This window comes from Epinephelus fuscoguttatus, linkage group LG6, assembly GCF_011397635.1.
Source record: "Epinephelus fuscoguttatus linkage group LG6, E.fuscoguttatus.final_Chr_v1".
Taxonomy (NCBI): Eukaryota; Metazoa; Chordata; class Actinopteri; order Perciformes; family Serranidae; genus Epinephelus; species Epinephelus fuscoguttatus.
Genome location: NC_064757.1, coordinates 37,260,248 through 37,276,836, shown reverse-complemented (window position 1 = coordinate 37,276,836; position 16,589 = coordinate 37,260,248). Strand labels below are relative to the sequence as shown.

General features: G+C 41.5%; 1 protein-coding gene across 3 annotated transcripts in view; it reads left to right on the top strand.

Moving 5' to 3' along the window:
* Positions 1-16,589, top strand: part of ksr2 (kinase suppressor of ras 2) — a 196,167-nt gene that overhangs the window by 88,156 nt on the left and 91,422 nt on the right. For all 3 annotated transcript variants that reach the window (XM_049578483.1, XM_049578484.1, XM_049578482.1), the window contains one exon: positions 3,542-3,714. In XM_049578483.1, the coding sequence (XP_049434440.1) occupies positions 3,542-3,714 (173 nt within the window). The remainder of the gene's footprint in view (positions 1-3,541; positions 3,715-16,589) is intronic.

Sequence of the window (16,589 nt, the reverse complement as noted above, 5' to 3'; positions counted from 1 at the left end):
ATCTTTCATTTAAATCCAGCAGGAATATATTACAAGTGCTGAATATGACTCAAGTTGTCTTTGAATTTGGTGTTTTCAAATGAGTAAGATAACTGTGATTATTATGAAATTCATGAAAACTATAACTATTACTAAGCAACTATTTAATAGATTCTCCTCTGTCAGTTTCAACAAATAGTAGATGGTTTTCCATGTTATTTTGTACATCCTAAGCCCCTCCCACCAGATGACCATGGGCATATGCATGAACTTCATACAGTAACTGAGTGTTCCCCTACGTGAATTTATTTGTTGAGCTCTCTCTCTGTATATCAGACCACAAATGAAACCATAATTTGTTGCTAACCACCCAACAGTCCCTCCGCCTCACTCTCTACTGCTTGGAACTGCTTTGATGCAAGGATAGCTACTAGCGGTCCAGACCACTCTGCAGAAGGAAGGATGGCAAGGTGTTTGGGTGCCGTTCAGAAAAAATGGCTTTACTGCAGTCTTCACCACAAAAAAAGAAACATGGCTTTCTCGTGAGGTTGAACAGTAGCCCCGAGCTTGGCTAGACATTCAATTCTATCACTATCATCAGTCTGTGCTGCCTGCCGTCTTCACCATGACACCCCGAGAGAGCTGCTCCCCTCCCTATGCACAATGAAGTACACGTCACACCCTCTCAGGTTACCCACAAGGCAATACCTTTAAAGGGGAAAGAGGGTGAGCCGGTAACACAGAGGACACGCTGTGATTCGAGGCTCTAGCTGACATAAGTTAAGTTAATGAGCCTTTAGGTATGGCTAAAGCAGCAAAGCTAAAGCAGAGGGCTCGGGTTAGCAGAAGGCTGAACTATAGGCAACATTTTCTCTCCATCTCTGAAGCGCTTCATTGATACAGACATTGACATTGTCAGACTCTCTTTTAGACTCTATTTTTGATGAGTCTGTCTTGCTTTGTTGGGTTGCTTTGTGATGTAGGCAGTTTTTGCCACCACTGAATCAGGTGTCCACCATTAGGGCGTTTACGTGCATCTATATTTGCAGGAACACCCTCTGTCTGAAATTATGTTATTGGCAAAAGTCTCTCGTCACAGGCTACATTTGTTAAAGTCTGAAAACAGGGCCAAGAGGAGGTGCATATGCCTCATGTATCGAATGTATCATATGACTGGTGACTTTGCATTTAAAATGTATTACCTTTTCTTTTGTCTGTGTTGTCACATGTAATCTTCTGTTCCTGCATACTTTTCTCATCCTGTTAGCAGTTTGTTTCCTTTCTGGGCTGATGCCAGGAGCTTTGTTGTCATTTTATGAATATAATACCCAGACTTATATGCGGTAACATGACTTATTCCCGTAATTATGTTGTTACCGTAATTACCTTTACTGTGGTTTAGGGTGTTGTCACATGTAGAGTTTGTTTTCTGTTTCTGTTTTCTGTCACAAGTGTGATACCGTACTGGTTTTGTAGTTTTCTTGTTGAGGTCCAGAGTGCAAAGTTACAAGTTAACTAAACTTGTGCATACCGATTCAGAAGTTCTGTGTTTATTGGACAGTTTGGTAAAGTGGCTTAAGTCAGAGATTTGTGGAGTCAAAATAAACACCATAATCTTAAAATTTGTGCTCAGTGCATTCCTGGAGTTATTTTGAAATTATATTACTGTAATTGAATTTTGTGGTGGACCTTTCTCGCTTCCTCTAGCCCTGCTTCGTCCACCAGAGTGACTTTCATGCCCCTCCGTGAGCTGCTGTGAACTTTAAGCATTAAGCTGTGGGGTTGTGTACAGTCTGTGTAGGTGGAGAGGATAATAATAATAGTTTCTGTTATGAGCATAGAGTTTTTTCATAAAAAGAGTCAGACCACTTACTCAAAATGCAACATGCCTTGCAGCTGCATTGCATTATGGTCTATGTCTATGTGACTATTGTGGGTGGAGAGATTGCTATTCCTCCTTTGTGATCCTGGCTGAAGTCTTTGCATCTTGATTTTGTCTGGAACTACGTGCATCTATATTTGCAGAATGGCCAGTAGGAACACCCTCTGTCTGAAATTATGTGTTATTGGCAAAAGTCTCTCGTCACAGGCTACATTTGTTAAAGCCTGAAAACAGGGCCAAGAGGAGGTCTTTGCATCTTGATTTTGTCTGGAACTAAAGAAAAGAAAAGGACAGATAATAGGTTGCTGAAATAGTAGAAATACTTTATATTGTTTTGGTGACAACTCTAGAAAATCACCAAAGCTAAAGAGGACTCATGAATGCCCCAGAAATACAGAGCCACATTTTCTGACTGTTGTCTACATTTTAGCATCTTAGGACAAACTGTATAACAATTCAGGGTTTTTTTTTTGCAGGAATTTGATGATAAACCAAAGTCTCTGTTACAAATTTCATGGCAATCAATCAAATAGTTATTGAGGTAGTTCACTCAAAGCCCCAAAATGTCATGGTGGTGCTAGAGAAAAAGTCTGGAGATCGTCAGACTCATTGGGACTCACCCGCTGGGTACCATGAACATCTGCACCAAATGTCATTGACTCGGATTGACTGACCGGCCAACCAACATTGCCACCAGCATGGCTACACAAAAACTCTCACACAAAATCATCAGCCTTCATGGACACTGCCACCACTTGAAGAACACTGACCATAGCACACGGACCCTGCCACCCCTCAGCCCATGCTTCATCCTCGTCCCCTCTGGCTGCAGATACAGACAACCACTCTGCAAGAAATCTCGCTTTCGAAGGAATATTTGTGCCCTCAGCCATCACTGCTTTAAATAAACCTGGGGTCACTGTAATGGACTTGTGCTGTGTTGTTGTGATGTTCTTGTCTGTTTATATCCTGTGTGTTACCTGTTCTGAGTGTTTGATTGTACAGACTGTGAAAGCAAATGGCCTCTATAGGGGACGATAAAGAATGAATCTGACACTTTTGTGCTTTATTACCAGACGTGACAATGCAGTGCAGCTCGTATTGTTTTCACCTTGTGAATTTATGTGTGTGTGTGTCATCATGGGAAAATGTGGTCATGGAGACACCTATTGTAGCGCGAACTACCACGGAAGGGGTTTTCAGTACTATGCCATATGTCTGTCTGTCTGTCTGTGGACAGATATTGTCACCACGATTACATCATGTCTGTGTAAGATGCAGTCATGAAACTTAATAGCCATGTAGTTGAGATCAAAGTAAAGGCCGAGTTCAAAGATGTGTGTGGTCTAACAAGGGACGTCAGAAGTATGGGGGTAAGAAGCATGTAAGGGGCCACTTTATGCCCCTGACCCACATCCGTTTTAAGTCGCATCGCTGTTACTTGGCTGAAGTAACGCCATTGCAAGATGGTCTTAGTCTTAGCTTGAATTTTGCCCTTTAAAACAAATAAAGGAATAGATTGTGAAGTTGTGTTTTAGTTAGTTAAGAATCCATTTTCACATTTAACTACACAGCCACACATTACCACCACTTAAATTAGTTTTCCTCTGTCTTGATTAAATGTTTGTGTTCATCCCATATCTGTCAATCTAATTGTTTTTCTTGTTTTGTTTCCCTCAGAGCCAAGAAGAAGACCAAGCCCTTGAACCTTAAGATCCACAGCAGTGTGGGCAGCTGTGAGAATCTGCCCACGCAGCGCTCGCCCCTCCACACCGAACGATCTCTGCGATCCTTCTTCTTCCCCTCCTTCATCCCTTCAACACCTCCTGTCCATGCTGAAACACCCTCTGCAAGTAAGTGAAGTTTTCTTTCTTTCTCCTTCTTTCTTTTTTTTTAATCAGCTCGCACTTTAGTTTTTATGAAATGAGATTTTTTTAATGCCTTTCATATATTTCTTTCATATTCTATTCTAATCCCCTTGGACATCTGCTTATTTAGTTCTCAGGCAATGTCTCATTTCTGGGATGTCATTCTACTCTCTATGAGATTAAGTCAAAAAGTCAAGAGCACTCTGGGGTTGAAAACTGAACTAGGGTTGATTTTGAACCCAAAATGAGTCTTTATTATCTCTGAAAAGACAAATCAGTCAGAATCTGTGGAATACATGTTTTTCTCACCCTTGTCCTCTAATCAACTTTGCATCAGTCATCTCGCCTTGTGTTTGACGTTCTATTGTCAATCCTGAACCTTCTTTTGAAGGAGAGTAATTATATGCACATCATGTAGATGCAAGGCTACAATAGCATAAACAAAGAAAAAGCAACGCCTGCACACTTACTCCATGCAACAAAAGTTTAATAAACATTTAGTTTCAGTCCTACTTGGAACTTCGTCTACTTCAGTCAGTTGGACAAGTGGAAACTACACCCGTGTTATACATAATGCGGACCAACAGGTTGACAAGCTTTATAATGGCAGGTGTGGTTAACAATTTAAACTACTCAAACAACTGATAATAATCAATTCAATAAAAGATGGATTGGCAGTCTGGCATGACGTCTGCAGTGAGATGGGTGCTGTGCCAGACCACACTGGTCTGGCACAGCACCCATCTCACTGCAGATGGGTGCTGTGCCAGACCGGTGTGGTGTAGAGAGCTGAGCCAGAAGGCAAAGCTTTCGATTCATTGGTCTATCTATGTCCCAGCCCTCACCTATGGTTATGAGCTGTGGGTAATGATCTTAAAAATGAGGTTGTGGATACAAGTGGCAGAAAGAAGAGTGGCTGGGCTCAGCCTTACAGATAGGATGAGGAGCTCGGACATCCGGAGGGAGCTCAGAGTAGAGCCGCTGCTCCTTTGTGTTGAAAGTGGTCAGTTGAGGTGATTAGGGCATCTGATCAGGATTCCTCCTGGGCACCTCCCATTGGAGGGGTTTTGGGCACGTCCCACTGGTAGGAAGCCCCGGGGCAGACCCAGAACACACTGGAGGGATTACATCTCATCTGGCCTGAACACCTTGGAATCCCCCAGGAGGAGCTGGAAAGCGTTGCTGGGGAGAGGGACGTCTGGAGTACCTTCCTCAGCCTGAGCCTGAAAAAGGACCTCGAGAAAAAAACAGTAATACAAGATCTATACTTTAAAGCATCAAACATACATCTTAATGTATCTTGATTTATGAAAACAGTATATCAAATTCATTATCCCGTTTATCGCTCTACATCACCTGTGTTCGAAAATCTATCGTTTCAAGTTAAAGGCAAAAATAGAGGAAGAAATGTCTAGAGAATGTCTATACAAATATATATATATATATATATATATATATATATATACAGAAGAGCCATCATGGTACAACCACCATTATTTATATTTGGAGAAAACTGATACTCTTGATAACGATCTCTAGGTGAAAGAGTCCGGAGAGTGAAAATATAAAAACTTTTTCCTTGGAGTAGGAGGGTAATTAAATCACCTTCTTTTCTCTGAGGTCTAACATGCTTGAACCAGTGTATCTGAGCGAGGCCATTGGTTGATTAGCCTCTCTGAAAAGCACTGCCACCAGGTTATACTGATCCTGGGTGTAGATGCAGCTCCTGTGCTCTGCTGTCCTGGTTTATGGTGCTCTATGTGTGTTTCCTACATATCCTAAACCACATTTTGGTATTTGATAAAACAGATTACAGCACAAGATATAGTGCCTCAGAGTATAGTGCCCTAGAGTGCATAAACCACATGGATAATTCCCTAGTGAAGGATGAAGGAACATTGTGTTTTTAGCACAGATGAGAACAGATTTTGACAGCATTTCTTTTAAGGAACATTTGTACACTACTTTAGATTGAGATTAAAGGGATTGTTCAGATATTGTGAAGCAGGGTACTTAATGATGATGATGGACTTGATCATAGTCAGTGTATTACATACAGTAGATGCCGGCCGGTATGCCCCCTTTTTGGAGAAGCAGGCAGGATTAACAGCTTAAATAGGAGGAGGGTGTGTTTGTAGATGACACATGGGGAGTGACGTATGACGTGTGTGTGAATCAGTGCAGCTCGAGTTGACTGCCTGAACTAGCTCGCAGGCGTCGCTCCATTAATGGTCAAAGTTTTCACATTGAAATTTAAGGTGTGTTGATGGATTCACATAGTCACCTCATGTGTTGAGTAACATTACAACTTAGCGTTCTATCTTAAAAGTTCCAGTGAATTCAATTATTTTTTTCTCAGACTCCAGCTGCTGTGAGAGGCAGCAAAACATCCTTTCATTTTATAGTTGGAGTTTATTAATATATGTAAAACTCTCCACAGTATGAACAGTGGTTACATGAGCCTCAAAACCAGCCACAACTCAGCCCTGAGCAGAGTGACCATCCTCTACTGACCAATCAGACTGCAGGGTTCACAGCTCCACCTTTTAGTACCAGATCTGTGTGCTAGGTACCCCAACAGAGGGGGGACCAAAAATGGGGTTGATATGGAACGGTTATTACCATCCACAACCTTTTACAGTGGAAACAGAAAAAAGTACCAAACTTAACAGTACCGAACTGAAGTGAAATGTACCGTACTGCTTGGTTGAAACGGGGCGTAACTGATCTAAAACTACTGTTATGGTTAATGGAGTCTGGTGGCTTTAATGAGAGCATAGATAGGAAAGTGAAGCCATTAACTGCTTCCCCATCAGAGAGAGCAGCGAAAATATTCTCAATACACTTAAAGGGTTATAGACTTCTTTTAGGTAGGATTTTTTTTAATGGGCTAAAATACATTGTGCTAGACAGCAGGACCGAAAAGGAGACGTGCTGACTGCCATCTACTGTAGGTAATACACTGACTATGGTTGAGTACCTCATACAATCCCAGTTCAAAAGATCCAAACTATCCTTTACATTGTGGATCAACACTCAAAATGTGCCAGTGTTGTCATATGTTCTTTTCAAAATCTTTATCCAGTGGTCAGTATTTTACACAGCTCCTAGGACCATTATTTGTTGGAGGTTTTTTGTTTTCAATCAGGCACATTTCCTGTGTTACAGTGATGAACCTTCTGCCTCGACCACTCACACCCATAATCATTCTTACCGCCATAATTCTTTTTCTTAAGAATATACTTAAGTACAGCTCTGTTGGAAAATGCAACAAATGAACAATCAGGTCGTGCTATAATGACCGGAGGTGGTGTGTTGCTGCACATTGGCAGCCTTATTGGCTGATGCATTATGGGCATACTGCGGAAGCCATTAGACTGAGGAGGAGATGGGGAGTAATGGGGTCATGTCAAGGAAAGGAGTGATAAATTGTCATCACTTAGTGTTGTGAATAGTTGTAGACCTTAACTAACAGGTATGTGCAGCACAGCGGTGCATATTTGTTGGTGGAGGCATGACATGGAATAATCGCACACCATATGCATGAGAGCACAGACAAATAAAGATTTACTTGAATAACAAAATACAGGAGATGACAAGTACCATTTTATTGGTATAATCTCAATTGATGATGTACATGTGTGTTAAGAACAGCAGTACAACCATTATATTGGGATACACTACAGTGCACTTGTTTGAAAAAAAGGAGTTCAGGCCTACATTTTGAAGTAATGCACGGGCTAATCCTTTTCACTATCTCGGTTACTTTGAGTTAGAAGTAAATGCAATCACACCTTTCAAGTTTTGATACTTCTTGCAAAATATAGCGTCATTTTCTCTGTGACACTCTGTTAAAGTATGTGCATGTTCGACAGCAATCCTGCCCGCCCACAAAACCTCAATGAAACCTTCAATGAATTACCAGTCATCATGTGTAAGTTATTTTTTATCAAGATATTTATTTCAGTGCACTGATTCAGCATCCCACTTGTATGTAAGGAAGCTATGTAATTTCCATATGATGTTACAGTAATGTCACTGACCATCAATCTGTCGTTTTTTGAGGGGAAAGACGTCCCAGTTTCTTTGGCAGCCTTGTGCTGCATTCATGTGCTGTGGGAAGAATCTCCAAAATGAGTTCCCGATCGTATTTCACATCTCACTGTATCTGTTTCCTTTGCTCTTCGTCATTAAAGTATTGTTTGCTCTGAGCAAAAAAAACAAAAACACGCCTTTACTACAACTTAGAGCTCATGAACACGCTGAAATCAGAATAACAATCATCCGAGGGGCACATGAATACACCATTGACTTTAGCTAGCAAAGGTATCAAATTGATTCGGATTGAATCCGTCCTAGAGCTTTTTTTTTGTTTGTTTTTTGTTTTTTAAAGCTATGATTTGATAATGTTATAGGCTATGTATTGTAGCGACCCTGCAGTAAATGTTATAATGTCAATGTTCTGTGAGTTAATGGCATGTTTGGGATTGAATGAGGTGCAGGGTGCGAGTGTGACGAGGATGAGGAGGGCTGTGTGAGTGCGCGTGCTGGTGTTTGTATAAGTGAGCTGGAGGAGAGAGCAGGAGTGCACAGATGGAGTTACAGCTAAGTTGTTGTTTGTTGGTTGTTTTGGCGTGGTTACGGCCAACAGTAACCTGTACTGTTTAGTAATAAACAGTGGTTTAATTGCCGAATAACTGCGTCATCCTTTCCACATGTCCAGTGTTGCAACATTGTGCGTGCACAGCCCTTCACCACCTTGATCCTAAAATAAACACCTGTTTTATTACATCATCATGCTTCAGTGTTGCGCCATTCATTAAGATCCTATATTTCTGTCATTCAAATATCAAGAATTGTGGTTTAATACTCTTAATTATAACAGCCAACTTATTGAAAAATGTCGGGTTTAAATCAGGCTCGGGCCGGGTCAGGCTGGATTTTTTGGGCCCGATCTAAGCTCTAATCTGTCCTCATTCACTGGCTGTAGCAGGGCAATTGGGAAAAGTCGGGGATTCATGAGCACTCAGACATTCGACAGGCTGACCCAGTACATACCAGACACTAAAGTGACTCATTCAAAAAGATTTGTTTGCTTATTTCTGCCCATCCCTAACGTTTTGCATGTGACAGAGTCAGTTTTCTCTCTTGTCCAAACAAAACAAGCTTATGCCATAGAAACGCTGCTGCCAATGTCATTGTTGTTATTGAGACAGAGAGGTTCCTTTCCAAATTTAACCAAAGGCGTAGTCTCTCTTTTGGCTGTCAATTAAATGTCAAAGTATTGACAAGTTGTGTACAAGGTGAAATTATTCTTGGAAGAACATGTTTGAAAAAAGGGAGTTCAGGCCTACATTTTGAAGTAATGGACGGGCTAATCCTTTTCACTATCTCGGTTTCTTTGAGTTAGTACAAGTAAATGCAATCACACCTTTCAAGTTTTGATACTTTTTTGCAAAATATGGCGTCATTTTCTCTGTGACACTCTATTAAAGTATGTGCATGTTCAGCAGCAATCCTGCCCGCCCACAAAACCTCAGTGAAACCTTCAATGAATTACCAGCCATCATGTGTAAGTTATTTTTTATCAAGATATTTATTTATTTATTTGGATCCCCATTAGCTTCCACCTCAGCGGTTGCTAATCTTCCTGGGGTTCACCACAAAAATCAAATCATTACAAACATTAATATAAAAACAAAGTTACAAATTAAAACAGACTAATTAAAGTGACATATAACTTAAACCCAGAGGTGGAAAGTAACTAATTACATTTACTCACGTTACTGTAATTGAGTAGTTTTTTGGTGTAATTTGTAATTTTTTCAGTAGCTTTTGAAATCGGTAATTTAACTTTTACTTAAGTAAATTTTGACTGAAGTATTGTACTTTGCTACATTTGAAATCACATCCGTTACTAAGTAAAAAATAAATAAATAAATAAAAAGTTTTCGGCTAAATGGAAACCAAAAGGGCGAATCTCGGAAATCTCGTGTGGAATTGACCCAGAACAAGCGGCCGGTGCCGGCGAGTTACAGGAGAGCAAGATGGAGGAGGGTGAGAGTGCTTCAGCACAAGCATAAGCAGACGCAGCAGTTGAAATGAACGAAGAAATGAACGAAACGAAAGAAATCCCTGTGTGCACAGTGCCGTTTATAATTGTCGGTCAGAACAATGCGGCCCGAGCCACGCTCTTGTGCTCACCTGTGTCTGTGTGCTCACCTATGCCTGTGTGTGTGTGTGTGCGTGCGCACGTGTGTGTGTGTGTGTGTGTGCGCATCGGGGCCCAACTCCGCCATGCATGATACAGAGAGCAGAGGAGGACTGTAAACACGCAACCATAGAGACAGAAATGACACGCCCTCATATAAACAATATAAGTCATCACGTTATAAAGTGAAATGTTTCACCGTATAACACGATAAATAGTATATTGTTATGTTATTATATCGAGCGTCCGTCGCACAAAATAATATAACTTTAGTTTATGAAGAGATAAGACGGAGCCCTCTCCTCTCCTCTTATATGCTTTACTCACAAGTGTGTGAATTGACCTGGATATGACCTGGCGTCTGTAGCTAAAGTGACTCATTCAAAAAGATTTATTTGCTTATTTCTGCCCATCCATAACAATTTGTATGTGACAGAGTCAGTTTTCTCACTTGTCCAAACAAAACAAGCTTAACCAAACAAAACAAATATAACAAAGGCGTAGTTTCTCTTTTGGCTGTCAATTAAATGTCACAGTACTGACAAGTTGTGTACAAGGTTAAATTATTCTTTGAAGAACATGTTGTTGATGTTACCTGTACCTGATCTGATGGTAGATAAGCTCAGTTCAGAGCTGCAGCAACAGCATACACTGACAGATGCCAATATAACTATAACAAATACTGGCCGGAATTGGAACACGTTGTTGTACACGCCAATCCAGAGCATACCAAGCATGATCAGTGGGTGACTTGTCCAGTCAGTGTGCAGGCCTTCTCCCAAGTGCCAGATACCATCGAAGGTGAGCAGTTGCCCACTCAATTTGGTTACGACAATGACCTGCTGTCGGGTCAAGACCCTGGTAAGGACAACCAGCATGCATATGAGATTTCTTGAGATGGTTTCCAAATGGAATTATTTTGTTTTGCAAACCAATTATTGCATCAGCTGTTCAGGTAGCTGGTCTCAGATGATCCTGCAGGTGAAGGCACTGGATGTGGAGGTCCTGGGCTGGTGCATCCACCCATCCATTTTCATCCACTTATCCAGGACTGGTCGTGGGGGCAGCAGGCCAAGCAAAGCACCATAGACGTCCCTCTCCTCAATGCTTTCCAGCTCCAGTTCCCAGGTCAAGATATGTAATCCCTCCAGCATGTTCTGGGTCTGCCCCGGGGCTTCCTATCAGAATTGCCAGCTCCGCAACACTAGGGATCAGCATGCCCGGGGCCCCAGTGCACCAGCCCTGATTCCTGTCCCTGCTTGTGGTGAGCCCACAGGGCGATGGGCCCCATGGCTCAAGGCCTGCCCATCACATGCTGGATGGCGACCCCCAACCCCGCAGGTCTGGCTCCCTGGTGTCCCCATACTGGGCGAGATGCTCTAAGTCCGAATATTCTGTTTCATCCCTGTCTTCTTGAATTGCTCTTAGTCTGGTCCCTCCCTTGGGACCACTTTGCCTTGGGAGACCCTACCAGGTCTCACACATCTACACACGTCTACACTTCTCTCGGAGTAGGAGGGCTGGTGCAGTCACACATAATCTGTGGCTGTTAGGCCAGTTGGATGTACTGCCAAATTCAGTAGAGAGGTGAACTTTTGGTTCACAGGCAACAGCTCTGGTAGACAGTCCTGCAGTAAGCATGCCACTGGCACGCTCTCTCAAAACTAAAGACACACTGTGGCATCATGTTGTGTGATCAAACTGCACATTTTAGAGTGGCCCTTCATTGTGAGCATCCCAATGAACACCTGTGTAGTAATCATGCTGTTTAATCAGCATCTTGATGCTACACCTGTCAGGTAGATGGATTATTTTGGAAAGAGAAAAATGCTCACTAACACAACAATTTTGCAACTAAATTCTGAGAGAAATATATCTATTGAGTGCATAAAAAGTGAAAGATCTTTGACTTAAAGGGATAGTGCACCCAAAAATGAAAATTCAGCCATTATCTACTCACCCATATGCCGAGGGAGGCTCAGGTGAAGTTTTAGAGTCCTCACACACGGAGATCCAAGGGGAGAGTGGGTAGCAGCACAACTCCACCTAATGCAGGCTGGGCGCCCCAGATTCAAACGTCCAAAAACACATAATTGAAACCACAAAATATCTCCATACTGCTCGTCTGTAGTGATCCAAGTGTCCTGAAGCCCCAACATAAGAAGTTGTTTGGAAAAATGTCATTTGAACTCTGTTTTTAGCCTCATTGTAGCCTGCAGCTCTAACTGCTTCTCTGTGCACTGTGCTCACTTGTGTGCGCTTGCGCGAGACCGTGAGACATGGGCACCACTTTCATGTGTGTTCATGTACTTTCGCTGGTCTCGTGTGCATACATGTGAGCGTGGTGCACAGAGAGGCAGTTAGAGCTACAGGCTACAATGAGGCTAAAAACAGAGTTCAAATGACATTTTTCCAAACAACTTTTTATGTCGGGGCTTCAGGACACTTGGATCACTACGCACGAGCAGTATGGAGATATTTTGTGGTTTCAATTATGTGTTTTTTGGACGTTTGAATCTGGGGTGCCATATACCTCCATTAGGTGGAGTTGTGTTGCTACCCCCTTTCCCCTTGGATCTCCACAAGTGTTGTGAGGACTCTAAAACTTCACCTGAGCCTCCCTCAGCATATGGGTGAGTAGATAATGGCTGAATTTTCATTTTTGGGTGCACTATCCCTTTCAACCTGTGAAAAATGGGAGCAAATTGAAAGTGTTGCATTTAAAGTTTTGTTCCATGTAGATAGAAATAGAAATAAAAAGTCAGGTACTTCAATACTAAATAGATAAAACATGATATTTGATCACAAAGCTGTCAATAATAATCACAGGCCTGCAATAATTCACGATGAAGCCATCTCCCATGTCTCCACCTGTACGTGTGTGGGAGTGCATACTAACAACCCACTGAGCTGAAGCGTCCAAGTTAACAGCATCTGCTCTAGGCTACAGCAGAGATAGTGCTTCTTACGTAGACACAGAGTTTTTAGGAGTTGGAGGAAGTACACATTGCTTTTTTTATCCCGCTGTACTAGAAAGCATTATTAGACACGGTGGGTATCACAGCTTGGTTTGGAAACCCGCCTGTATACCTGAAATCCAAGATAAGCCGTCCGCAGTGGACAGTTCTGAAGGTTGAAGAAGTCCTGCCGCTTCATGTGCTCCCCCAGGCTTTCTGGGAGGAGTTTCTGGGCACACTTGCTCAGATATATCACCTGTGACTGAGCAACTCCCTCTGGCATGCTTTTCACATCTCCCAAACACAGGTTAGACTGCTAAAACTTTGTGCTGGTGTCAGTTACAGTTGTAAACACCCACGGGAACATGCAAAACTGTTCAAGTATTGGCTTAACTGCATGTTTTTAGATTTATGTGTACTGTAATTGATTTGTCACTGTCTGTCAAACATTGTTGTGTCTTTTAACAGCAGCAGCACTGAGCGTAAGATAAATTACCTCTGTCTTTCCTGTGTAATTTACTGCACCTTTTCTTTAAAAGATGATGTAATTTGTGTCTTCACTGCCATTGCATCAACATTTAACCTAAAGTATTTGTTTTTTTATAGGTACACTGCACCCTCCCTTTCTACCCTTCATTCCTTCCTTGTATTTATGTTGTAATTATTTAGCACTATATGTAATTTATTTTGTTGTTATGCACACGTTATCTAATGCTGTATATTTCAGCTAATAACAAAACCCACAAGTTTGAAATATTGCTCTCTCGGTGCAGCCCCACTACACGTGACCAATTCGCATAAACTCTTGCCTGCCCCAACCCACCAGCTGCTTGTGGTTGCAGCTGTCTTGATGTGAGCATCGTGTGAATTTTTCATATTGTCATGCTCCCTCTTCGCACTGCCAACTTAGTCTGCATTGCAGGAATCCCAGCATGATTTCTGCAGCAAATCAGTTGCTTCCAGTACACAATGAATGGTAGCAAATTTCTGGTTACATATTTTAGAGCTGTTGTAATTAATTTTAAATTCTCCAATCTGTTGACAAAATTATTGCCCGTAGTGTCTTTGTGGTAGGAATTAGTGATCGCTGCTAGATTGCATGTGTCAGAAATGTGCAAGTGAAGAAGACAAAATCTTATATGGTTACAAGGAGAAATATCCCAGCAAGCAATAGTCATGATTAAACGTATTGGCTATATTTAGCTCCAATTTAGTCTAGCTCAAGGGTCTGCAACCTTTGCCATTAAAAGAGCCATTTTTTGACCAAAAATAATTTGAAAAAATCTGTGTGGAGCCGCAAAACATGTTTGAGCCTTATAATCAAGGTAAATAGCCTATTAAGTCTAAATTAGCGTATACTTATGGTCTAAATAAGCATTTGTTAATATGTTTTACCACAAGGTGGACAGTGTGCAGGGCACTATAAATAATTATCTGGTACTTAAATTTTGCAGAGCTGGCAGTGAGAGCAAACAAATCTGTCCACGCACTACTACATTCTCTATTTTATTCAATTTACTTTTTTGGATTTGGCATCCATAGCTAACCAGCCACTGCTATCGAGGTTCAGCAACATTTGGATTCATAGAATGAATTTCCATGGCCTTCTTTTCTCAAAGGCTCAAGGAGCCACTGGACAGGGGCTAAAGAGCCACATGTGGCTCCGGAGGCACAGGTTGCCTACCCCTGGTCTAGCTACATGTAACCCAAATCTAGCCGATTTAATTTTAAAATTGATTAAATGTAATTTTCGCCATTGCAGATGGCGTGCGGTATGATATTCAATCACGTATGGAGAGTCAACAGTAATTAAAATATGTTTATCTCCATTTTTTGGACATGGTCTCTACATAGCCGTATAATTGAAGACGTCTACACTTTGGCTATGGTTAGACGTCTACCAAATTTTCACTGACAGCCCAAATTCAGCCGTGATTTAGCCTAGACGTCAGGTCTTCATGTAGACGGCTATTAGACGTTTTTTAAACCAAAAAATGCCTGCTGGGGTCAGACATTTTAATGATCAAGCATTGTAGCTCTGACAAGCAGCTTGGTTTGTCAGTCAATCAGTCCACAAAAATTTCCCACCCTTTGGCAGCCACAGTTTTTTGCCCTGGGAGGCTAAAATTTGGCATGGTGGTCACAGATGTAGCAAATTCATTCATGTTTCTTTTCCATAGTGACATACACTGTACAACTAAGAACCTAGGTGTTCAATTAGCGCTCTAGTTTTTTTTATATTTTACAAAAACCTTTATTTCAGTTATTGATGAAAGTGAAAAACGCAAATAAAAAACAGAGCAACACCCTGGTTCTCACAGGAGTTGTCAGGCTGGCTTAAACAAAGGAACAATGGCTTGTCTCACATCAGACACTCAGGTGATCCTGTGCATCGGCTGTCATGTAGACAACTTAGAAATAAATGTACATCAGCTGTGAGAAAAATCAAATTATTATTTAGACCTAATAACTTTGACTAACCTGTCAAGATTTTAGGAAGCAGTTAACGAGCCTTCAGCAAACACTTTGCTGATGTTGGGCATCTATCTGAAAAAGAATACTTAGGGCCCCGTGTTATCGATAATGACTGTGTGTGCAATGAACCATAGTTCTCAGTTCATTCCTTCTCTCCTAATGATGTTCTTGAAGCTTTGCAAGCTATTGACACCAGGAGTTCTACTGTAGTTGATCATTTGGATCCTTTAAAAAAAGTCTAATTATCACTGAGCAGTTAGCAAATATATTTAATCTTTCCGTCTCAACAGACAGATTTCCTACTGTTTGAAAAGCAGCCCATGTAATTCCTTTACATAAAGGTGGTCATAGAGAGGATATAAATAGTTACCACACAATCTCCAAACTACCCTGCTTAGCAAAAATCCTGGGACATTTGGTAAACAACCAACTCAAGTCTTTTCTTGGAAGGCTCTCAGTTTTAAGTCCAGCCCAATCTGGATTTAGAGCTCATCACAGCACTAATTCAGCCGTTACATTAGTTACAAATTTCCAGTCAGGAGAGGACTGATTTATTTTGACACAGCACAGCTCCTAATAGAGTTTTTTCTTTATTTTTTCTGCGACAAAGCAACCAAAGAAATCTTGCTGACTAATGACCTTTCTGGTCGACTAACGTTTGTTTGACTATTAGGGGGCAGCCCTAATTGCATTTCTATCTCAACTGGTTTGCTTACTGATTGTTTGTTTGGTGTCTGCGTTTATGCTCGGCATCATTGAAGCTGAGGGTCTCCCTCATTTGATTGAATAAGATTATAAGATTTGATTGAATGGATAAGATGTGACAAAACAGTGCTTAATAATACAAAAGTAGGAGAGTAATACATCTTCATCACTCAGTGCTCATTGTGCTCCTTTTAAATCACTGAGTGAAGAAAAAAAATGAATTGAAATGTTTTCTTTTTCCGTGGAGCTCCTGAGTTGACCTTGGGGCTCTCCAGTTCCTATTTTAGAAATGGTGTGTGTGTGTGTGTGTGTGTGTGTGTGTGTGTGTTAAAGCTTGCGTGAGCATACCGACACGCGTGTGTGCGCCCAGTAAACCAGGCTAAACATCCGTCCCGAGTCTATGTTTGGGATTATGGTATCACTGCCATCTCATACGTCAGGGCCCTCCAGCCAACAGCATTATCACTCATCTCTCTAGTCGTCTGAATCGAAACAGACGGAGGACCCACAAG